At 35.8% G+C, this 24,445-nt stretch overlaps 1 protein-coding gene across 2 annotated transcripts in view; it reads left to right on the forward strand.

The window, feature by feature from the left end:
* ARHGAP32 (Rho GTPase activating protein 32) overlaps positions 1–24,445 on the forward strand; it is a 264,452-nt gene that overhangs the window by 120,229 nt on the left and 119,778 nt on the right. For both annotated transcript variants that reach the window (XM_029207542.1, XM_029207543.1), the window contains exons 3-4: positions 21,818–21,909; positions 22,876–22,960. In XM_029207542.1, coding sequence (XP_029063375.1) covers positions 21,818–21,909; positions 22,876–22,960 — 177 coding nt within the window. The remainder of the gene's footprint in view (positions 1–21,817; positions 21,910–22,875; positions 22,961–24,445) is intronic.

Genomic DNA, 24,445 nt, shown 5'->3' on the forward strand with positions numbered 1-24,445 from the left:
TGATTTTGTATTCTGAAGCTTTACCAAATTTATTAGTTCTCACAGTTATTTTTTTGGTGGAGTTCTTAGGGTTTTCTTTATATAATATCATGTCATCTGTAAATAGTGATAGTAACACTATCACTTTCCAATTTGGATACCTTTTATTTCTTTCTCTTGCCTAATTGCTCTGGCTAGGACTTCCAATACTGTGTTAAATAGATGTGGCAAGAGTGGGCATCCTTGTCTTGCTCCTTAGGTCTTAGGGGAAAAGCTTCCACATTTTCGTTGTTGAGTATGATGTTATTTGTGGCTGTATCAGATATAGCCTTTATTATGTTGAGGTACAGTCCCTCTATACCTGGTTTGTTGAGAGTTTTTATCATAAGTGGACGTTGACTTTTGTCAGATGCTTTTTCTGCATCTGTTGAGACGGTCATATGATTTTTCTCCTTCATTTTGTTCATGTGGTGTATCATGTTGATTGATTTGCAGATGTTGAACCAGATTTGTATCCCTGGATGAAATCCCACTTGATCTTGGATGTATGATCCTTTTGATGTTTTGCCGAATTTGGTTTGCTAATATTTTTTTGAGGATTTTTGTATCAATGTTTACCAGGGATATTGGCCTGTAATGTTCTTTTCTTGTTGCATCCTTGCCTGGCTTTGGTATCAGTGTAATTCTGGACTTTTAAAATGAGTTTGGAAGAGTTTCCTCTTTTATTTTTTGGAAGAGTTTGACAAGAATTGGTATTAATTCTTCTTTCAGTCTTTGGTAGAATTCACTGGTTAAACCACCTGGTTCTGGACTTCAGTTGATTGGGAGCTTTTTAATTACTCATTTAATCTCCTTACTGGTAATTGGTCTGTACTGCATAGTCATTTTTAAGTCAAAACAGCAACAACAGTAAACCCTAAAAGAGGGCTCTATCCTTTTGTGATTTATGGCTTATGATTTATTTATTACTCTTCATAAATGTGTAGCTAAAACTAAGTTTTTTAAGAAATCTAATAAAAAGCTATATAATTTTTCTAAATTACTAAATTGAAATATTTATTTGAAGTTATTTAACAGTGATATCATTTAGGAAGTAAATATTAGGATCTTAAAAAAATAAGATTAAACACCTGAAAAGAGAGAGAGAGAGAACCTTTCACCAGTTTTGAATATTTTAACTAAAATCACCTTAATTGTCATACTTCTTAGTGTTTTTCCATTCACTTTATTTTTAGTATTGATCACTGCAAAATTCTCAAAATGGAGCCTGTTAATTCTTGAATTTTTTTGTTAGGAACAGTTTCAGTTGCTTTTTCTACCATTAAAATAAATGTGTTCAAGGCTCAGTGCTACAGCAGGTCATGTTGTAGCAAATGAAATTATTGATAAAATAAAGTCAATGGTCCTGGCTGAAAATGCTCACACATGTGCTAACAACCAGAATCAGGAAAATTAAAACCAGTTACAAATTTTGAACTTCCAAAATACCAAAAAATTGAAAAAGGAAGACAGAAAGTTAATGCTCAGTGTTGTCAACACTGTGTGTGCTCAGGCACATGCTGTCCCCCTCCTCTGCCTTCTCTCCCTCTCCAGCAACAAGCGGGTGCTGGAGCGTGCTCTCTCTCTCTCTCCCTCTCTCTCCCTCTCTCTCCCTCTCTCTCCCTCTCTCTCTCTCTCTCTCTCTCTCACACACACACACGCGCGCACACACACACACTCACGCACACACAGAAATTCACACTTCGCACATCACAGTCACACCCACTCACTCCTGAAGGTTTGGTCTTTTCCTGTCTCTCTTCTTCCTACCTGCTAAATGTAGGCATTCACAGGGGTCTGTACTTTGTCTCTTTATGTTTATTTCTTGCTAGTTCTTTACTGTACCTGTAGATTGCACTGTCGTCTCTGTACAGATGACTGGCATGTCCATAGCTCTAGCCCTGTAAGAGTTCATTCCCTACATGAAGGTCCTGTAGAAACCATGGGCTATACATTTTCACTAAATCCTGTCTTTCCTCTCCCTGAAATGAGTTGTTTCTTTTTAACATTAGTTTATGTTAATAACGCTAACTTTATTCCAGTCCCCCAGGTTCAAAACCTTGCATTTGTTATAAATGGTTTCATTTCATTTTTCTTAAAAGCAAAAGCTTGATCATTTTTGATCCAGTCACAGTGGCCTCCTTACTTTTTCTCAAATAAGCCAAACATTCCCCTACTTTGGGGCCTTATATTTGTGTTCTCTGCTCCTGGAAAGTGCTCTTCCTACACAATCTGCAAAGATTGCTCTCGCTCCGCCTTCAGACCTCTCTTCAGATGTTACACTTTAGTGCTGCCTTTACTTGCCACCTTAGGTGAAGTAATAACCCTATCCTCCTCTCTCTTTCTTTCTTACTCTGTTTTAATTTTCTTCGTAGTACTTGCAAATCCTGAATATTTGTATGATTATTGTCTTTCTTTTCCCTTAGAGTGTAAGCTCCTTGAGTATGAGGACTTCATCACTATTGTTTACTGTTTTAGCACCCTTGCCTGGCATAGTAAATTCTCAGTAAATATTTTTTGAATGAATGAACTTGTCATTCTCTGGACAAATTGAACTATTTGTTTCTCCTTGAAAAATGCCCTGAATTTTCCTACATTTTTATATCATTTCTCAGATATTAATATGAATTCTTTTTTCTTTTCCTTTCTTCTCTTCTTTTTTTCTTTTTTCCCCTTCTCTCTTTCCTTTCTTTTTTAAAACAAAAGTGAGACCATTGGTACACTTTTCTTAGACTTTTAAAAAATACTCTTTGTATTTGGACTTTTTCCCTCTCTATTGCCTACTTTCTTTTTTTTAAATTGAAGTATAATTGACTTACAATATTATGTTACAATATTATGTTAGTTTCAGGTATACAACACAGTGATTTGGTATCTTTATACATTATAAAATGAACACCAGGATAAATCTAGTTACCATCTGTCACCATACAAAGTCATTAACTATAGTCAACCGTGCTATACATACATCCTCATGACTTATTTATTTCATAGCTGGAAGTTTGTACCTCTTAATCCGCTTCATTATTTCACTCATCCCACTACCCTCCTCTCCTCTGGTGACTACCAGTTTGTTCTGTCTGTGAGTCTATTTCTGTTCTGTTCTGTTTGTTCGTTTTTTTTTTTTTTTGATTCCACATGTAAGTGAAATCATACAGTATTTGTCTTTGTCTGTCTGACTTATTTCATTTAGCAAAATAGCCTCAAGGTCCATTCATGTTGTTGCAAATGGCAAGATTTCATTCTTGTTTATGGGTAATATTCCTCTGTGTGTGTGTCTGTGTGTGTCTGTGTTCGTGTGTTCTTTATCCATTCATCCTATTGGTGGACACTTAGATTGCTTTTATACAGTGCTGCAGTGAACATAGGGGTACATATATCTTTTGAGTTAGTCTTTTTGTTTTCTTCAAATAAATACCCAGAAGTAGGATTGCTGGATCATATGGTAGTTCTATTTTTAGTTTTTTGAGTACCCGTCATACTGTTTTCCACAGTGACTGCACCAGTTTACATTCCCACCAACAGTGCATGAGGGTACCTTTTTCTCCATGTCCTTGCCAACATTTGCATTTGTTGTCTAATGCTTGCTTTCTAAAGAAGAATGAGGATTGATAGAGCAGCTGGATTTTTTCTTTTGGAATAAATTTGAGGAAGAGGTAATTTTGGAGGAGGTGTGTATTTTGTTTGTTGTTCCTTGGATTGATAGGTGTCCATCATATGTGGTGCTGAGACTGGTTTCTTTTACCCATCAAGCTAGGAAAACATTTGCAATTTGAATAAAAGGAAAGAAAGATATTGCAAATGCTCCTTAAATGAATACCTTTAGCTCTTTTATTACTGTGTGGTGTTTAACAGTTTAGTTTTGACTGATGGCTGGATTGTAATTATAATTCATAGACGCTGATAATGTTTAGCATGCTAACATAGAAAATGCAGAAGAGTGGTTTTAAAAAAAGGAGAGACCAGTAATCCGATTTCCCATAGTGGTGAGATTATTTTGGTATATTTCCTTCATGATTTTTTTTTTAACATCTTTATTGGAGTATAATTGCTTTACAGTGGTTAGTTTCTGTATTATAACAAAGTGAATCAGTTATACATATACATATGTCCCCATATCTCTTCCCTCTTGCATCTCCCTCCCTCCCACCCTCCCTATCCCACCCCTCTAGGTGGTCACAAAGCACCAAGCTGATCTCCCTGTGCTATGCGGCTGCTTCCCACTAGCTGTTTATTTTACATTTGGTAGTGTATATATGTGCATGCCTCTCTTTCACTTTGTCCCAGCTTACCCTTCCCCCTCCCTGTATCCTCAAGTCCATTCTCTAGTAGGTCTGTGTCTTTATTCCCATCTTGCCCCTAGGTTTTTCATGACCTTTTTTTTTTTTCAGAGTCCATATATATGTGTTAGCATATGGTATTTGTTTTTCTCTTTCTGACTTACTTCACTCTGTATGACAGACTCTAGGTCCATCCACCTCACTACGAATAACTCAATTTTGTTTCTTTTTATGGCTTAGTAATATTCCATTGTATATATGTGCCACATCTTCTTTCTCCATTCATCTGTTGATGGACACTTAGGTTGCTTCCATATCCTGGCTATTGTAAATAGTGCTGCAGTGAACATTGTGGTACATGAGTCTATTCGAATTACAGTTTTCTCAGGGTATATATGCCCAGTAGTTAGAGGAAAACATAGGCAGAACACTCTGTGACATAAACCACAGCAAGATCCTTTTTGACCCACCTCCTAGAGAAATGAAAATAAAAGCAAAAATAAACAAATGGGACCTAGTGAAGCTTAAAGCTTTTGCACAGCAAAGGAAACCATAAACAAGACGAAAAGACAACCCTCAGAATGGGGGAAAATATTTGCAAATGAAGCAGCTGACAAAGGATTAATCTCCAAAATTTACAAGCAGCTCATGCAACTCAATATCAAAAAAACAAACAACCCAATCCAAAAATGGGCAGAAGACCTATATAGACATTTCTCCAAAGAAGATATACAGATTGCCAACAAGCACATGAAAGAATGCTCAACATCATTAGAGAAATGCAAATCAAAATTACAATGAGATATCATCTCACACCAGTCAGAATGGCCATCATCAAAAAATCTAGAAACAATAAATGCTAGAGAGGGTGTGGCGAAAAGGGAACCCTCTTGCACTGTTGGTGGGAATGTAAATTGATACAGCCACTATGGAGACCAGTATGGAGGTTCCTTAAGAAACTAAAAATAGAACTACCATACGACCCAGCAATCCCACTACTGGGCATATACCCTGAGAAAATCATAATTCAAAAAGAGTCATGAACCACAATGTTCATTGCAGCTCCTTCATGATTTCTTATAATCAAAGAGTTTTTAACTTAACATCCATATAACCATGATTTTCTTATATAAATTTCCCCAAATTGTTAGTTTCAAAGAATATTGCTTTGTTGATATATTTCACTTTCTCATCATGTCTGGGAATATGATTTGACAGTTGTAAACCGTACACAGTTTTGTTTCCTTTTTTTCTCCATTTAATATAAGCTTTCTACCTTGTTATTAAGGTGCTGCAGCAAAGAGAAAATAGAATATTCCCCATTTTACATTATGGGAAGTGTCATAGGTGAAGGAGTTGGCTGGTTTACTGGAGGGAAGAGATCTCTGGAAAAGACTGGCTGGTGGACATAGTGTAGGGACACCTGTGAAGGGGGAATACAAAACATTGCCATGGATAGGGAAAGAAATTCAGTTTTCCTCCTCATAGCAGAAAAGAGTGAGGGTCTTGAGAGCTGCAGGTGGGAAATGGAACAGATTTTAGTGTGCACAGTGAAACACAGGGTTACAAGGGAGAAGGGAGAGATGGCTCTTGCACTGAGTCACATCTGTATACCTCCCATCAGATACCTACCCCACCTGCAGAATTTGCACTTTCTTCCAGGGCTTGCCTTCGTGTGGGCAGCATACTCCTGTGAGGGATGCTTCAGCAGAGTCTTGGGCAAGTACTGAAGTCAGTGCATTCTGTGGAGTTCTGGGAGTTCTGGAAGGCAAGAGCTTCTGAGCCTTCGCCTCACAGTCCTGGGAAGAGAGAGAGTTTTAATTGCATGAGAAGTAAAGGAGCACTTAAAGCCTGAGGTCACTTGGGAATTTCTAGGGTCTTAAATGTCCACATTGTTAGTATTCGTTTTCTACTGCTGTGTAAAAAATTATGACAAATTTGGGGGCTGAAAACAATACCCATGTGTTATCTTAACAGTTCTATCGGTAGAAAGTCTGGGCAAGCTGAGCTCGGTTTTCTGCTCAGGGTCTCATAAGGTTGAAATCAAGGTGTTGGCTAGGTTGGGCTCTCATCTGAAGACTGAAGAATCTGCTTCCCACATCATTCAGTTGTGGACAGAATCTAGTTCCTTGTGATTCCTTCTGGTTCCTAGGCCTGAGGTCCCTGTTTCCTTGCTGGCTGCCAGCAGGGTGTGGGGTGGCGTGAGGACTGTTTCTCCTCCTATAGGCTTTCTGAATTCCTTCTCACTTGGTTACCTCAATCTTCAAAGCCAGCAGTTGCACCTCAAGTCCTTCTCATTCTGTAAATCGTCTTTGACTTTCGCTTTTGCTACCAGCTGGAGAAAACTCTGGTTTTGAAGTGCTCATGTGATTAGATTAGGCTCACCCAGATAATTTTCATACTTTAAGATCAACTGACATGAGACTTTAATTACATCTGCAAAATCTTTTCACAGCATTACCTAGGTTAATGTTTGAATAACCAGGAGGTGGGAATTTTGTCAGGGGTGGAGTTGGGGGCCCGTTTAGAATTTTTTTGCTTAACAGTGTTATATAGTTTTTCTTTGTTATTTATGCTTCATAATATGTTTAACATATGTGATAACATTAGTTGATGAAAATTACAAATATTCAAGAAATTTTAAAACCACTAATACTCCATAAAACCTATTGCTTGGAAGAAATATATGTATACAGTGTGTTGTAATTGGTATTAAATGAAAACTCTTAATAAACAAATGTAATAACTACATAATACCCTATAATACGGAATGTGTTTTGATATTTTATTAATTAGTAGGACCTTGAGCTTGTTTTATACTCTTCACTTTGATGAATATCTTTATGGTGAACTTTGCCTTTTCTTTTTACTATTATGGGGAATTCCTTAACCAAAGAGTGTGAGGATCCCTACATTACTTGTCAAGAAGTTTTGTTAATTCATATAATAATGTTTAGGGGCTTTTGTGCCATATATTTTCAATCTTAAAAATTTTTAGTCTTTCATATTTTGATAGGAATAGAGCTGTTTATCATTGTTGTAATTTCTCATTTAAAAAAATTCCAGTCTTTGAACTTTTTTCCTTCCATATGCCTATATTAGAGGTAGTAGGTTTTGTGATAATTCAGTTTAACCCGTGCAGCTAATGCACTATGGCAGGTTGCTTCTTTCTTGGTCTCAGTTTCCTCTCTATGGTGGAATGGCTGAATGAGATTTCTTGAAGTTCTGTGATTATGTGATAAATACCTTCCCATACTCTTTTCTTCCTTATTTAAAAATGTGTAATACCCATTAGCATCCTGCTGATACCTGTTAAGATGGACTTCATAGTATTTGGAGAAGATAGTCACACACGTAGACAATATGGAAGGGGCAGGCATTGTGTGGGGCTCACTGTGGAAGCAGCCAGTGCCATGGTTCTGTATCAGAGGATAGTGTGTTACACTGATGCTAAATCAGTTTACAGTTACCCATTCAGCATTAGAGTTTTATTTGGATTTGGGATCAAGAGAATTGGCATTTGAAGGATTGTTTGAAGATCTGTACCAGTGGTAGGAATGAGAGAATATTTTTCTGGGTTAGGGAGCATAGAAGCAAACAGGATAAAACATTGCCAGTTCCTATTTTTGCAATTTTTCAACATCAAATTATGTTTTCCAGAAATGGATGAACTCTACAGTATGTGGTTTAACTGGTTCAGGTCATGGAGAAACAAATACTTCCCTTGTTATAGATGATACAGTTTTTTCAGTCTGCATTAGTTTTTTACCATTGAGGGTTTTTTTTTTTTTTTTTTTTGGCTTGTGTTTAGCTTGTGGTAAACTATAGGGCTTAGATTTTGTTACACAAATTCTTGTCAAATAAAGTGTGTTCCCCCATACTTATGTAATTGAGTTTTGAATATAAATTGAAGGCTTTAATTTTTATTCTTGATGAACTTCATAATCATTTTAGTTTGTCTTTGCAACCTATTAAATAAAATCTCTTGAATTCTGTCCCTCAGAGTATTAATATGCTTTTAAGTTTTCTCCTATCTATGAAATTGATAAATATGTCATATATGTTTTTGTCTTTTATAAAAATTTTGATAAATTTGGGAATAAAACAGCCCTGTGATCTGCTGCCTCTTTCCTGTCACACAGTAACTTGCAGTGCCATTGACACTTACTTCACATTCTTGAGTATATAATCAGCTCCACATTCGTCTCATTGTAGTAATATTGAATTCCCATTTAAAAATTGTATCCATTAGCCTATCACAGAAGACTCAGCTATATACCTGGCTATAATCTAGTTCCAATATGCCTTCTACATTTGTCTGTTGCCATTCTGCCAGTCTTATTTAAACCCTGCCACTTGCCCCCCAAAGGAAATGAGTAAGGGTTTCTACTTAATGTCTTTGCTTTATATTTGAACTATGTCTTATGCTGAAAACCTTTTTAATGACCTTAACAATTACTAGTTTGATTGAATCTACTTTTAATAGTTTTAAAGGAATAATGCAACTATTATTGAAAACAATTTGTTTCCTTTCATCTCTAGGATATATCATATTTGGAATGTATTACTTTGCATTACTGTCATTTGAAGTACTTCCTCTCTGTGTGCTTAAGCCTCCAGCTTTAAATGATTATGTTCATTTATTTTATTTGGGTTTTGATTTTAAGAGTTTGCCTTCTTCCCCCATTTTAATTTAACTTAGATTTTACAAATATTTAAGACATTTATTTACATGGCCCTAAAATCTGAATGACGGAATAAAGCATTCAGAAAAATCAGGCTTCTATCCCTGTCTCTTTGTTCTTCATATGTGAACGTTTTATTATTTTTTTCATATGTGAACATTCTAATTGGTCATCGTTTCTCACTTTTTAAGTATAACAGATTATACATAATATACATTTTATATACAAAATGTTCATATTTACCTTCTTTTTAGATAAAGGGTATCCTGTTCTTACGTAATGTTTTTTTCCCCCACTCAGTATATGCAGAGGGTTACTTCATAGCAATAGATCGAAATCTTCCTCATTACTTTTATAGCTGTGGCTATTCCATTGTGTGGATGGAACACAGTTTATTTAACCATTCCCTTTTTGATGGGCACCTAGGTTGTTTCCACCTTTTAGTTACTAGAGACAGTCCTGCAAAGAATAACCTTATTCATATGGAACTTTGTACTTTTGCCATTATAAGAAGAAAATGGTAAAAAAAAAAAAAAAAGATTCCATTTATTAAAATGACTGTCCTTTTTCCTGACTTAATTGCAGTCGTGCCTTTGTCCTGAATCAGATGGCCATATTATTGGCTGCTGCCTGAATTCTCTAATGTGCTCTATTGATCCACTTTTCTGTTCTTGGGGAAATACCATATTTAGTTATTTTAATTTTATAGCATACCTTGTCATCTGGTAGAGTAAGTATCCCAGCTTTGCTCTTCTTAGCCTTGGCACTTCTATGTCTTTTGCATTTCTATATACATCCTTAGAATTAGCTTGCCAATTTACACAGGTAAATCTGTAGATAATTTTGGGGGAAACTGATACCCTGACAGTATTGTGTCTTCCAAGCTATGCAAATGAGGTGTGTGTATGTGTATAATATATCTGTTAATTTATATTTTCTTATATTTTGAAAAACATTTGTAGTTCTTAGTGTAGAGGTTTTTCATATAATAGGTATTTTCCTAGGTATTTGACGTTTTCCTCAATATTATTATAATTATTGTTGTAGGTAAAAGTTTCTTGTTTTAAAATTTTATTTTCTGCTAATATATAGATATGTAATTAATTTTTGTATATTTATTTTATGCCGAGAGACATTGATGCATTCTTTTGTTAATTCTAAGAGTTTGTAAATTCTTTTGGATTTTATATGTGCATATATATTCCATATTGCACTGGCTAGGCACTCTGTAATGATGTTGAATAGATGTGGTAATTGCATGCATCCTTGTTTTGTTCCTGATATTGGAGGAGGGAACTTTAAATATTTCATCATTCAGTATGATGTTTCCTTTAGTTTCTTTCTGGATACTGTTTATCACATTAAGGATGTTCTTTTCTATTTTAGTTTACTGATTTTTATTTTTTCCTGAATAGGATTTGGAATTTTTTCAAATGTGTTTACTGCTTCAGAGATGATTACGTGATTTTTTTCTCCCTTTTTTGGTTAATGTGATGAACTACATTGATTTGTTTTCAGATATTAAACTGATCTTGTATTCCTAGGATAATCTACCTGCTCACGGTGTTTTATCTTTTAAATCTGTTGTTGGTTTCATTTTTCTAACTTTTTATATTCTCCTTAGAATTATTATTTTATACTTCAAGTAAGATGTAGAAACCTTGTCACCACATAGGTTCCTTTATCTTCCCCCTTTATGTCATACTTTTTTAAAGTATTACATCAAACAGTGTTATAATTTTGCTTTTAACTGGCACATATATTTTTAAAAACTTCAGAGGAGATTAATGATTTATTACATTTATCCAATTATTTACCATTTCTCTTGCCCTTCCTTTATACCAGAAGTTTCAAATTTTACTGTTATCATTTTCCATTTATAAGAAGAACTTTCTTTAGCATTTCTTTTGGAGCCTATGGGCTGGTGATAAATTCTTAATTTTTTTCATCTGAGTATGTTCTTTTACTTCATTTCTGAAAGGTGTTTTCACTTGATGTAATTTTTGGGTTGAGAGTTCTTACAGCATTTTATAAATGTTTCTCCATTATCTTCTGGTCTTCTTGGTTTCTAATGAGAAATCCAGTAAGGACTTAAATCCTTATTACCTTATACGTAATATTTATTTTTTCTCTGTCTGCTCTCAAAATACTTTTTATTTGGTTTTCAACAGCTTATGATGCTTTGTGGTTTTCTTTGATTTTATTGTTTTAATTTTGTTAATCTTCTTAAATCTGTAAATATATATCCTTCAACTAATTTGTAATGTTTTCTGGAATTATTTTTTCAAATAGTATTTTTTTTTTCTGTGCCAGTATGTTTCTTTACCATGGGTATATATATGGGTCTATTCACATTTTTCAGTCTTTTAAAAAACTTCTAAGTATCTGCTCTATACATTGGATAAATTGTCAGGTTCACTAACTCTTTTCTTCTGTCGTCTCCATTCTGCTGTGGAGCCAAGACAGCATGTTTTATTTCAGATACCACATTTTGCAATTTAAAGTTTTTAATTTGGTCTTTCTTTTTAGTTTACATATTTCATTAAGGAGTTACTGTTTTTCTGTTGATTTCAATATCTGATGAAGCATGTTTATAATGCAGTTGTCTGTTGAACAACATGGGTTGGAACTGCATGGGCCCACTTACATGCAGATTTTTGTCAGTAGCAAATACTACAGTATTGCTTGATCCATGGTTGATTGAATCTGCAGATGTGGAATCTCGGATATGGAAGACCTGCGTATATGGAGGGCCGACTGTAAGTTATACTTAGATTTTTGACTGTGTGGAAGGAGGATCAGTGCCCCTAACCCTGCCGTGTTGTTCAAGGGGCAATTGTGTATGAGTATATATGCTTTAAAATTTTTGGTAAGTCCAACATCTGTTTCATCTCATATTTGGCACTTCTTTATTATCTTTTCCTTTGGGAATTGTTCACATTTTACTGGTTTTTGGTGTGTTTAGTAATTTTGGACTGTATCATGGACTCTTTGAATGTTATGCTGTGAATCTGACTCCTGTTGAAATCCTCTGGAGAGTGTTGACTTTTTTATCTTATCAGGCATCAGCCTGATTGGGTTTAGATTGAAATTTCTTTCTGGACTTCTTTAGCTGGTGGTTTCAACATCAGTTCAGTTCCATAGCATTTGCTGTACTCTTATCTTTATTGGGGATTTTGCACACACTGTCTGCCCTCAGATGATGCTTTTCATGGTTTCTCTGGCTGGAAAGATGGCGCTTTAGTGCATGCAGTTTTTCCTGAGTGGGGCTGCTGTTAGGTCTAAGTACAGAGAGAAAAAACGTGAGAGGAAAAAACCCCAAGGATTACCCCCACAGTCTTTATACAACAGGGTCCTCTTTTATTGTACCTCTCTCCAGAAGAATGGGTTCTTCACTTAGGGTCTTATGTGCCCATGCTGCAGCTGAAGTGCTGCTCTCAGGCCTGTCCTTGGGCCAAGTTGGAAGAGGAAAGAGGAAAAAAATCTCTTGGTTACTTTCCCTACATTTGAGGGGCATTTCCCCCTCAAGTCCTCTGGCCAGAAAGTTGGACTTCCTGAAGAGTTTTTCTCACCGTGCCTGTTACTCATATCCTGATTCTGCCTGTCTTTGGGTAATTCAAGAGGTAATGGGTGGGGAAAAAACCAGGAAGTACACTGCCACTGCATTAGTCATTCTTCATTCAAGTTTTAACTTTGCTCCCCAATTCACCTGCTCTCATTAAATCTTTTAGAATAGCTGCATGTTTTAATTTTATTTCATTTTATTTCCTGTAGAGTTTTTATTATAAACAGTAGAAGAGACTGGAAACCTCACATTCTGTTTTTGAAATAAATTTCACTGCATATAGAATTCTATAGACAGTTGTTTTAAAAAGCAGTTGAAAGAACTCAATCCAGGTGTTCTGCCTTTCTCATATTTATTCCTGTGAATGTAATGTGTATCATATTTTCCCAGCTGCTAAGATTTTCTCTTTATCAGTGGTTTTCAGCCATTTGATTATGATATGCCTTGTTGTTTTTTAAAGTGTTTATCATACTTCACATTTATTGAGTTATCTGGATAACGTGTTTATAATTTTCATGAAATTTGGAAACTTTTTACCCATGGTTTTTTCAAAATTTTTTTCTATGCCTCTTCTTCCACCAGCCTCGGGAGAGGACGGCATTTTCCTCTCCTTTTTTGCCTTTGGTTACACTTACATTAAATGGCTTGATATTGTCCCACATGTCACTGTGACTTTTTCCTGTCTTTTTTCTTTCACAAAGCACAAAAACTAAAAAAAAAAACCCAAAATTTGGGGGGAATAGTTTTTCTTGCTATTTCTTTAAGCTTACTGATCGTTTCTTCTGCTGTGTCTAATATGCTCTTAGGTGTTTTTAGTTACAGATATATTTTTTCATCAATAGTAGTCCCTTTGATTTTTTTGTTTAGTTTTCATTTCTTTCTTCATTATGTTTGTTTTTTCCCCATCCTTGAGCATATTTACAAAGCATTCTTACATTTTTGTCCTGCTTGTTCCATTACTTTTGTTATTTCTAGATCTGTTTCTAGTTAGTGAGTTTTCTCCTGGTTATACAATTTTGGCTAGATTTCTTAGGCTTTTCCTGTATATGTGGAGAATAGGAATGACAAATTATTTCAGGTTCATTTGTATATGAATATTTTCATTCACTTGTAGTTTTCTCCTTTCTGGGAGTTTCCCTTTAAGGGGCAGTCATATGGCAGCTTTGAAACGTGACACCTGTTTCTCCTCCCCAGTAATACTGCTGCTTTCTGTTTGGACTGTAGTCCTTCTTGCTGTGGTTTGGGAGTGCTTGCATCTCAACAGTTTGGCTGAATATGGAGTTCATCTTACATAATTTGTTTCTCTCAAATATCATATCACCTCTTATGTCTTTTTTGTATGGTTGAACTTTAGTGCTTAAAACAGTTGGTTTACACATTTTATCCAGCTTTTCTGGTGGTTTTAGTTTAGGTCTAGATCTTAGTCTAGTCCTGGTTGGTGTTGAAAGTCTCTTGGTTGGTTTTGATGTCTGTATTAACTGGTATCATGAAATAAGTTAGAAAACAGTTTTCTTTTTCTGTTCTTTGGAATTGTATTCTTTCCTCATTCCTCATTGTTTTAATAGTGATCATTAACTATTCCAGGCCAATGTAGAACCAGCTTAAGTTCCATAAAAATTTCTCTTGACATTTTTCTGTTAATTTTTAATTGAAGTTTAACTCTCTTCTTTCACATACTGTAATAACAGCTAGATTTAGTCATGTTGTTTAATGTGTTAATAAATACCTTTTTTTCAAGCACAGCATTCCATTGCATAAATACACCATAATTTATTCTTCCCTTCATACATATTTGTGTTTCCATTTTTTGGTGATTATAAATAAAGCTCCCGTGAACATTTATGTACATGTCTTTTGTTGTACATATGAGTACTTTGCAGGGGGAGGGTCTATATTTGGGAGTGTAGTTGCAGGATTATTGGGTAGTTGTATGTTTAGTTGTATCTGTTCGTATATTTTGCCATTTAAAAAATTGGGGTGTCGGTTTTTATTATAAGGAGTTTTTTTATACATGCTAGGGTATGGCTTCTTTGTTTTTAATTTTGATGACTTTGAATTTATTGTTTCTCTTACATGTAGTACATTTTTGTTTCCTTTTAAAGATATCTTAAGATTTATTTTTCTGTGTTCATTTTTATTTTATTAATTTTCACATTGAGTGAATTTTCACCTTGAATGACTTTCTGTGTATCATTGAGAAGGTTCAGGGTTTTTCCTTTTTGCATACTTTAGGAACTTGTATCAGTCTTATTCATTGACAGTACTGTTCTTTTGAATTCTGGACTTTCTGTTGTATCTCATTAACTTGTTCGTCCTTACTCCCGTACCACACTGTTTTAAATTACTCTTGCTTTGTAGTAAGTCTTGAAGTCAGTAAGTGTAATGCCTACAATTTCCAGGTTTATAATTTTAATGGAAAATTATTAAGTATCTTGATATATTATGTCACACACATATTACTAGCTTTAACTTAAAGTGTTCTTTACTCTGAAAAATATAAAAATAAAGAATATAAGAATAAATTATATTATACAAAATAATACAGATGTCTACTAAAATTGTGGAATTTTGTTCAACTCTTTTATTTATTGTTAAAATAGATGAAGTAATTTTATCAGGTAAAGATAAAGATTGGTAATACTTAGTGTTCTTGAGGTTGTGAGAAAATAGGCACATACTCCTTTCTGGAAGATTATTTAGCAATGTACATCAAAATAGTAAGAGTAAATATTTTTAACTATAAAAACAGAGCTGTTAAAATGAATAATTTTATTTTATTAATTTAGACTTTAATAGATATTATTTATTAGCCAGGAGAATTAAAAAATGAGAGATAAAAGTCTTGATTTGCTTTCCTGTGGTAGTACAGTACCAAGTTTCTTTTAATCCATTTTAAGGTTTTTTTGTGTATGGTGTTAGGGAGGGTTCTAATTTCATTCTTTTACATGTAGCTGTCCAGGTTTCCCAGCACCACTTACTGAAGAGGCTGTCTTTTCTCCATTGTATATTCTTGCCTCCTTTATCAAAGATAAAGTGACCATATGTGCATGGGTTTATCTCTGGGCTTTCTATCTTGTTCCATTGATCTGTATTTCCATTTTTGTGCCAGTACCATACTGTCTTGATTACTGTAGCTTTGTAGTATAATCTGAAGTCAGGGAGCCTGATTCCTCCAGCTCCATTTTTCTTTCTCAAGATTGCTTTGGCTATTAGGGGTCTTTTGTGTTTCCATACAAATTGTGAAATTTTTTGTTCTAGTTCTGTGAAAAATGCCATTGGTAGTTCGATAGGGATTGCATTGAATCTGTAGATTGCTTTGGGTAGTATAGCCATCTTCACAATGTTTATTCTTCGAATCCAAGAACATGGTATATCTTTCCATCTGTTTGTATCATCTTTTATTTGTTTCATCAGTGTCTGATAGTTTTCTGCATACAGGTCTTTTATCTCCTAAGGTAGGTTTATTCCTAGGTATTTTATTCTTTTTGTTGCATGGTAAATGGGAATGTTTCCTTAATTTCTCTTTCAGATATTTCACCATTAGCGTATAGGAATGCAAGAGATTTCTGTGCATTCATTTTGTATCCTGTTACTTTACCAAATTCATTGATTAGCTCTAGTAGTTTTCTGGTAGCATCTTTAGGATTCTCTGTGTATAGCATCATGTCATCTGCAAACAGTGACAGTTTTACTTCTTTTCCAGTTTGGATTCCTTTTATTTCTTTTTCATCTCTGATTGTAGTGGCTAAAGCTTCTAAAGCTATGTTGAATAATAGTGGTGAGAGTGGGCAACCTTGCCTTTTTTCTGATCTTAGTGGAAATGCTTTCAGTTTTTCACCACTGAGAACGATGTTGGCTGTGGGTTTGTCATATATGGCCTTTATTATGTTGAGGAAAGTTCCCTCTATGCCTACTTTCTGGAGGGTCTTTATCATAAATGGGTGTTGAATTTTGTCAAATGCTTTTTCTGCATCTGTTGAGATGATCATAAGGTTTTTATCCTTCAGTTTGTTAATATGGTGTATCACATTGATTGATTTGCGTATATGGAAGAATCCTTGCACTCCTGGAATAAACCCCACTTGATCATGGTGTATGATTCTTTTAATGTGCTGCTGGACTCTGTTTGCTAGCATTTTGCTGAGGATTTTTGCATTTACGTTCATCAGTGATACTGGCCTGTAGTTTTCTTTTTTTGTGATATCTTTGTCTGGTTTTGGTATCAGGATGATGGTGGCCTCATAGAATGAGTTTTGGAGTGTTCCTCCCTCTGCTGTGTTTTGGGAGAGTTTGAGAAGGATAGGTGTTAGCTCTTCTCTAAATGTTTGATAGAATTCACCTGTGAAACCATCTGGTCCTGGGCTTTTGTTTGTTGGAAGATTTTTAATCACAGTTTCAATTTCAGTGCTTGTGATTGGTGTGTTTGTATTTTCTATTCCTTCATGGTTCAGTCTCAGAAGGTTGTGCTTTTCTAAGAATTTGTCCATTTCTTCCAGGTTGTTCATTTTATTAGCATATAGTTGCTTGTAGTAATCTCTCCTGATCCTTTGTATTTCTGCAGTGTCAGTTGTTATTTCTCCTTTTTCATTTCTAATTCTGTTTTGAGTCTTTTCCCTTTTTTCTTGATGAGTCTGGCTAATGGTTTATCAATTTTGTTTATCTTCTCAGAGAACCAGCTTTTAGTTTTATTGATCTTTGCTATTGCATTCTTCATTTCTTTTTCATTTATTTCTGATCTGATTTTTATGATTTATTTCCTGCTAACTTTTGGGTTTTTTTGTTGTTCTTTGTCTAATTGCTTTAGGTGTAAGGTTAGGTTGTTTGAGAAGTTTCTTGTTTCTTGAGGTAGGATTGTGTTACTATAAACTTCCCTGTTAGAACTGCTTTTGCTGCATCCCATAGGTTTTGTTTGTTTTTTTGCGGTACGCGGGCCTCTCACTGTTGTGGCCTCTCCCGTTGTGGAGCACAGGCTCCGGATGCGCAGGCTCAGCGGCTATGGCTCACGGGCCCAGCCACTCCGCGGCATGTGGGATCTTCCTGGACCAGGGCACGAACCCGTGTCCCCTGCATCGGCAGGCGGACTCTCAACCACCGCGCCGCCAGGGAAGCCCTATCCCATAGGTTTTGGGTCGTCGTGTTTTCATTGTCATGTGTTTCTAGGTGTATTTTGATTTCCTCTTTGATTTCTTCAGTGATCTGTTGGTTACTTAGTAGAGTATTGTTTAGCCTCCAACTGTATGTATTTTTTACAGGTTTTTTCCTGTAATTGATATCTAGTCTCATAGCGTTGTGGTCGGAAAAGATACTTGATACGATTCCAGTTTTCTTAAATTTACCAAGGCTTGATTTGTGACCCAAGATATTATCTATCCTGGAGAATGTTCCATGAGCACTTGAAAAGAAAGTGTATTGTGTTGTTTTTGGATGGAATGTCCTATAAATATCAATTAGGTCCATCTTGTTTAATGTGTCATTTGAAGCTTGTGTTTCCTTATTTATTTTCATTTTGGTTGATCTGCCCATTGGTGAAAGTGGGGTGTTAAGTCCCCTACTATGATTGTGTTCCTGTTGATTTCCCTTTTTATGGGTGTTAACATTTGCCTTATGTATTGAGGGCTCCCCTGTTGGGTGCATAGCTATTTACAGTTGTTATATCTTCTTCTTGGATTGATCCCTTGAGCATTATGTAGTGTGCTTCTTTGTCTCTTGTAGCCTTTATTTTAAAGTCTCTTTTGTCTGATATGAGAATTGCTCCTGCAGCTTTCTTTTAATTTCCATTTGCATGGAATATCCTTTTCCATCCCCTCACTTTCAGTCTGTATGTGTCCCTAGGTCTGAAGTGGGTCTCTCGTAGCAGCATATATACAGGTCTTGTTTTGTATCCATTCAGCCAGTCTGCGTCTTTTGATTGGAGCCTTTAATCCATTTACATTTAAGGTAATTATCGATATGTATGTTCCTATTACCATTTTCTTAATTATTTTGAGTTTGCTATTGTAGGTCTTTTCCTCTTGTGTTTCCTGCCTAGAGAAACTCCTTTAGCATTTGTTGTAAAGCTGGTTTGGTGGCGCTGAATTCTCTTAGCTTTTGCTTGTCTTTAAAGGTTTTAATTTCTCCATCAAATCTGAATAGATCCTTGCTGAGTAGAGTAATCTTGGTTGTAGATTCTTCCCTTTCATCACTTTAAATATGTCCTGCCACTCCCTTCTGGCTTGCAGAGTTTCTGCTGAAAGATCAGCTGTTAACCTTATGGGGAGTCCCTTGTATGTTATTTTTTGCTTTATTTACCCTTGCTGCTTTTAATATATTTTCTTTGTATTTAATTTATGATAGTTTGATTAATATGTGTCTTGGCATGTTTCTCCTTGGATTTCTCCTGTATGGGACTCTCTATGCATCCTGGACTTGATTGACTATTTCCTTTCCCATAGTAGGGAAGTTTTCAACTATAATCTCTTCAATATTTTCTCAGTCCCTTTCTCTTTCTCTTCTTCTTCTGGGACCCCTATAATTCGAATGTTGGTGTGTTTATTTTGTCCCAGGTGTCTCTGAGACTGTCCTTAATTTTTTTCATTCTTTTTTCTTTATTCTGCTCTGTGGTAGTTATTTCCACTATTTTATTTTCCAGGTCGCTTATCCGTTCTTCTGCCTCAGTCATTCTGCTATTGATTCCTTCTAGAGAATTTTTAATTTCATTTATTGTGTTGTTCATCACTGTTTGTTTGCTCTTTAGTTTTTCTAGGTCCTTGTTAAACGTTTCTTGTATTTTCTCCATTCTGTTTCCAAGATTTTGGATCATCTTCACTATCATTACTCTGAATTCTTTTTCAGGTAGACTGCCTATTTCCTCTTCAGTTTTTTGGTCTGGTGGGTTTTTACCTTGCTCCTTCATCTGCTGTGTAGTTTTCTTTCTTCTCATTTTGCTTAACTTACTGTGTTTGGGGTCTCCTTTTCGCAGGCTGCAGTTTCATAGTTCCCGTTGTTTTTGGTGTCTGCCCCCAGTGGGTAAGGTAGGTTCAGTGGGTAGTATAGGCTTCCTAGTGGAGGGGACTGGTGCCCGCTTGTGTCCTGTGGATGAGGCTGGATCTTGTCTTTTTGGTGGGCAGGACTGTGACTGGTGGTGTGTTTTGGGGTGTCTGTGAACTTCTTATGATTTTAGGCTGCCTCTCTGCTAATGGGTGGGGTTGTGTTCCTGTCTTGCTAGTTGTTTGGCATGGGGTGTCCAGCACTGGAGCTTGCTGGTCGTCGAGTGGAGCTGGGTCTCACTGTTGAGACGGAGATCTCTGGGAGAGCTCTCACTGATTGATATTATGTGGGGCCGGGAGGTCTCTGGTGGTCCAGTGTCCTGAACTTGGCTCTCCCACCTCAGCGGTTCAGGCCTGACACCCAGCCAGAGCACCAGCACCCTTTTGGGAAGTCTGAGGTCTTCTGCCAGTATTCAGTAGGGTTCTGTAGGAGTTGTTCCGCATCTAGATGTATTTTTGATGTATTTGTGGGGAGCAAGGTGATCTCCACGTCTTATTCCTCCACCATCTTGAAGGTCCTCCTTGGCTCTTTTTTTTTTTAATAAGAAAACATTTTTAAAAACTAGTGGGGCTTCCCTGGAGGCACAGTGGTTGAGAGTTTGCCTACAGATGTGGGGGACACGGGTTCGTGCCCCTGTCCATGAGGATCCCACATGCTGCGGAGCGCCTGGGCCCGTGAGCCATGGCTGCTGAGCCTGCGCATCCGGAGCCTGTGCTCCGCAACGGGAGAGGCCACAGCAGTGAGAGGCCTGCGTACCGCAAAAAAAAAAAAAAAAAAGTTAACTGATGTTCTTCTCGTTTTTATTTTATTGAGGTATAATTGATGTGTAATACTGTATTAGTTTCTGGTACACAACATAATGATTTGATATTTGTATACATTGTGAAATGATCATAACAGTAAGTCTAATTAACATCTGTCACCATACATAGTTACAAAATGTCTTTTTTTTTCTTGTGATGAGTACTTTTTTTTTTAAATTAAAAAAAATTTTTTTGGGGGCCACACCACCCGGCATGTGGGATCTTAGTTCCCCAACCAGGGATCAAATCCATGCCCCCTGCATTGGAAACATGGAGTCTTAACCACTGAATCGCCAGAGAAGTCCTGTGATGAGCACTTTCAAGATCTACTCTCTTTGTAATTTTCAGATGTGCAATACAGTATTATTAATTATAGTCATTGTGCTGTACATTAAATCCCCATGACTTATTTATTTTATTGCTGGAAGTTTGTATGTTTTGACCTCTTCACCTTTTTCACCTATTCACCACCCCTACCTCTGGCAGTCACCAGTCTGTTCTCTGTATCTGTGAGCTTGGTTTTTTTTGTATTGATTTGATTTTAGATTCCATGTATAGGTGAGATCATACAGTATTTGCCTTTTTCGGACTTAATTTCACTTAGCATAACGCCCTTAAGGTCCATCCATGTTGTTACAAAAGGCAAGATGTCGTTCTTTTTTATGGCTGAGTAATATTCCACTGTATATATTTACCGCATCTTCTTTGTGGATCTCCTCTTAACTCAATTTAAATGCTCAACCCACATCATTCTCCCCTATTGCATTATGTGACATTGGCTATAGTAATTTTTTTCTGTTACAAGTCATAGATTTTATAGCATAAATTTGTTTTTTAATATAGATATTTGGATTTGCTGTTTGCTTTCTCCAGAGTGTGAAGAACTTTTTCATTTTCCAGTTTCTGTTGTTAAAATGATGCAGGTGTATGTTTCATTAAAGTTAAAAAATCACTGCTATGAAAACTGGCAGAGTAAGAAGTAATTTGGAGGTATTACATAGATGGTACTTTCAAATTTTAGTGTGAGAAACGTATGTTGTGATCTCCTAATTATGTTCACATATACCATTTAAACTTTTATTAAACATTGTAACCACGGTTATTTTGTTCCAGCAACTCTTGCGGGAGATTTTAGTTTGTGCTGAGGCATATAATATAATAATTGATTTCAAAATTTGATTATAAGAGAATGAAAATTCTTAGTTTGACAAAAAATTTTTCCTTTTGCAGTAAAGTTAAATATTTTTAGGTGAATATTTTTCCTTATTCTTAACAATTAAAAGTCAAGTAAGTTATAATTTTAAGAAGAGATTTTTAAATCTGTATGTAATTCTTTTGGTGTGGAGTCAGCAGAACCATTGAAATGAGCTATAATCTGCTTTTTTAAATGTATTCATAATAAAGGGATAGTCATAAATCCTTTGTCTTTATTTTTTTAAGGCAAGAGGAGCAGACATTCCAGAGATTCCTGGAGACCTTAGTCTTAAGACATGTGGCAGTACAGCCAGTATGAAGGTGAAACATGTGAAAAAGTAAGTATAATTTTACAGCGGGTTTTAAGTGAATTTCTATCAACGGAAATCAGTTCTCTAGTTCTGTTAAAACTTTTATGCAGATGTCTTACTAAATGAGCTCTTACTGTCCATACATTAAATTAATACTGTTAAGCCTTGAATTATCACTCAACTGTTAGCAGAATGGGTCTGAGGATTATCTACTTATCTAAAAATATACTTTAATTTTGTTTTTGTAACAACTTTTATGTTACTGTGTATTAGGTTGCGTTTGTTCAATGGGAACAATCCAAGTATGTCCTTTTTGGTAGCTTTAATACATGCTCTCAGTCATTTGGAAAAATCACTTTTGGTATTTGAGTTATGAAATTGCTGTTTCTCAGCTATGCTTTTGAGAAAGCCTGAGATGGATGCCAGTATTTGACTATTAAGTGAAATATCTGAAGGTATCCGTTTCAGTTTTAGGCAGAAAAACCGTCTTTTCACCTGGTGAAGGGTTAGATAGCTATGTTTTTATTCTAAGTAGAGGAAAGACAAGGATAAAAATGTTCATTCTGCATCCAGACCCACCAATCCAGGACTGATGGGCTGTGACAACATTCACAGGTAAAATCTGGTTTTGTATGTTGTGGTGGGAATGCTGCTTCTGCTTAGAGCAGGCTGTTGACAGTTTCCATAACATTCACTGAAAGCCTAGTTTTTCTAGGGTCATTGACGTGGGTCAGGATTAGAAGAGTACTATAGTGATGCTTTTTATTTTACTTTATTTTATTCTTTTGGTTTTGACTTGTGCACTGAATGTAATTTCCATTTGATTCTGTGTATTTCTGAAAAGGTATGTGTGGATATATGTGCTCATGTGCATGTGCTTAGTAAATAGTTTTGCTTGTTGCATGAGCTCTTCAACCTGTTTTATTTCCTCCTTAAGTTTAGTAATTTTGACTGTTCCAGTATCTTGTATCTCATTTATTTCATGTACTTCAGGTTACCCTTCACTAAAGGTCACTTTCCGAAGATGGCTGAATGTGCACATTTCCATTATGAGAACGTTGAGTTTGGCAGCATACAGGTACATTCGCGATACTTCCTGCATACGGAATCAAGACATATTTATATCTTTATCTGTGTATCTGATAGGTGACACCTAGAAGTATTTTTTTCTATTGATGTCTTATTGGTTGATGTGAAGACTTTTTTCTCTTCTGTTGACTAATATTTGACACCTGATGACTCCTGTTTCAAGTGGAAACAGTATAAAAGAATCTGTATAAATTTCAGAATTTCTATCAGATTCCTAGACAGAGTTTGCCACTGTTTGATAGCATGAACTATTTTAGTCGTTACCTCACTGTTGTGTTGGGTCATAGTGGTGATGGATAAATCAGAGTTGGGGTGAAGGTGGAGTAGGGGTTAGGGAGAGAAGTGCTAATGGAGTTTTTTTTCAATATTTTTCTTATTGTAAAGTATATTATGTATATAAAACACATTTGTAATATATTTTATATACATATTTGTGTACATTTTAAAGCCTAGGTTAAGAGATAGAAATTTTCCTGTGTCCCTCTTGTGTTTCATTTGCCTTCCCTACCCGAGAGGTCACTTATACCATGACTTTTGTAATATTCATTACCTTACATTTTTAAAACAGTTTTACTCTCTATATGCATTCCTAATCAATATGGCATTTAGGTTTACCTTTTTGAACTTAACATAATTGGAATTATTCTAATTTGTTCAGCAAATACTTACTGAGCAAGTACTATATACGAGGCACTGTTTCAGGTGCCTTGGCTATATTAGTGAACAACAACCACCAAAATCAAAGACCCATTCTTAAAGAGCATAGAAGACGGCCAAGAAGATAAGAGTTATGGTAAAAAAGTAGAGCAGGGTTAGAAGGATCAGGGGTTCTTGGGGGTAAGTTGAAATATCAAACCAGTTTGGGCTTCATTATTGAATGTATTCCTTCTTGCTTCTTTCATTTAACATTGTGAAATTTATCCTTTTAGATGTATGTACTCATAGTTTGTTCAGTTTGTTCACAGCTGTGTATTAATCCATAGTGTGTGTATGTCACAAGTAATTTATTGATTCTTTTATTCTTTTGAAATTTGGGTTATTGTCAGTTTTTGGCTGTTTTAAACAACATCTCAGTGAACATTGTTCTACGTGAATCCTGATGTACAAATGCCAACTACTTCTCACTGCATTTTTCTTTTTTTTTTTTTTTTTTTTTTTTTGCGGTTTGCGGGCCTCTCACTGTTATGGCCTCTCCTGTTGCGGAGCACAGGCTCAGCGGCCATGGCTCACGGGCCCAGCCACTCTGCGGCATGTGGGATCCTCCTGGACCGGGGCACAAACCCGTGTCCCCTGCATCGGCAGGCGGACTCTCAACCACTGCGCCACCAGGGAAGCCCTCTCACTGCATTTTGATTTGCAGTCTCCTCATTTCTGATATGGTTGCTCAGCTCTTCAAATGTTTATTGGGCATTTGAGATTCCTATTTTTTTAAACTCTAGATGAAGCCTTTTGCTCATTTTGTTTTATAGATTTG

The sequence above is a fragment of the Monodon monoceros genome, unplaced genomic scaffold (assembly GCF_005190385.1).
Source record: "Monodon monoceros isolate NGI ecotype Baffin Bay Population unplaced genomic scaffold, NGI_Narwhal_1 Super_Scaffold_7, whole genome shotgun sequence".
Classification (NCBI taxonomy): domain Eukaryota; kingdom Metazoa; phylum Chordata; class Mammalia; order Artiodactyla; family Monodontidae; genus Monodon; species Monodon monoceros.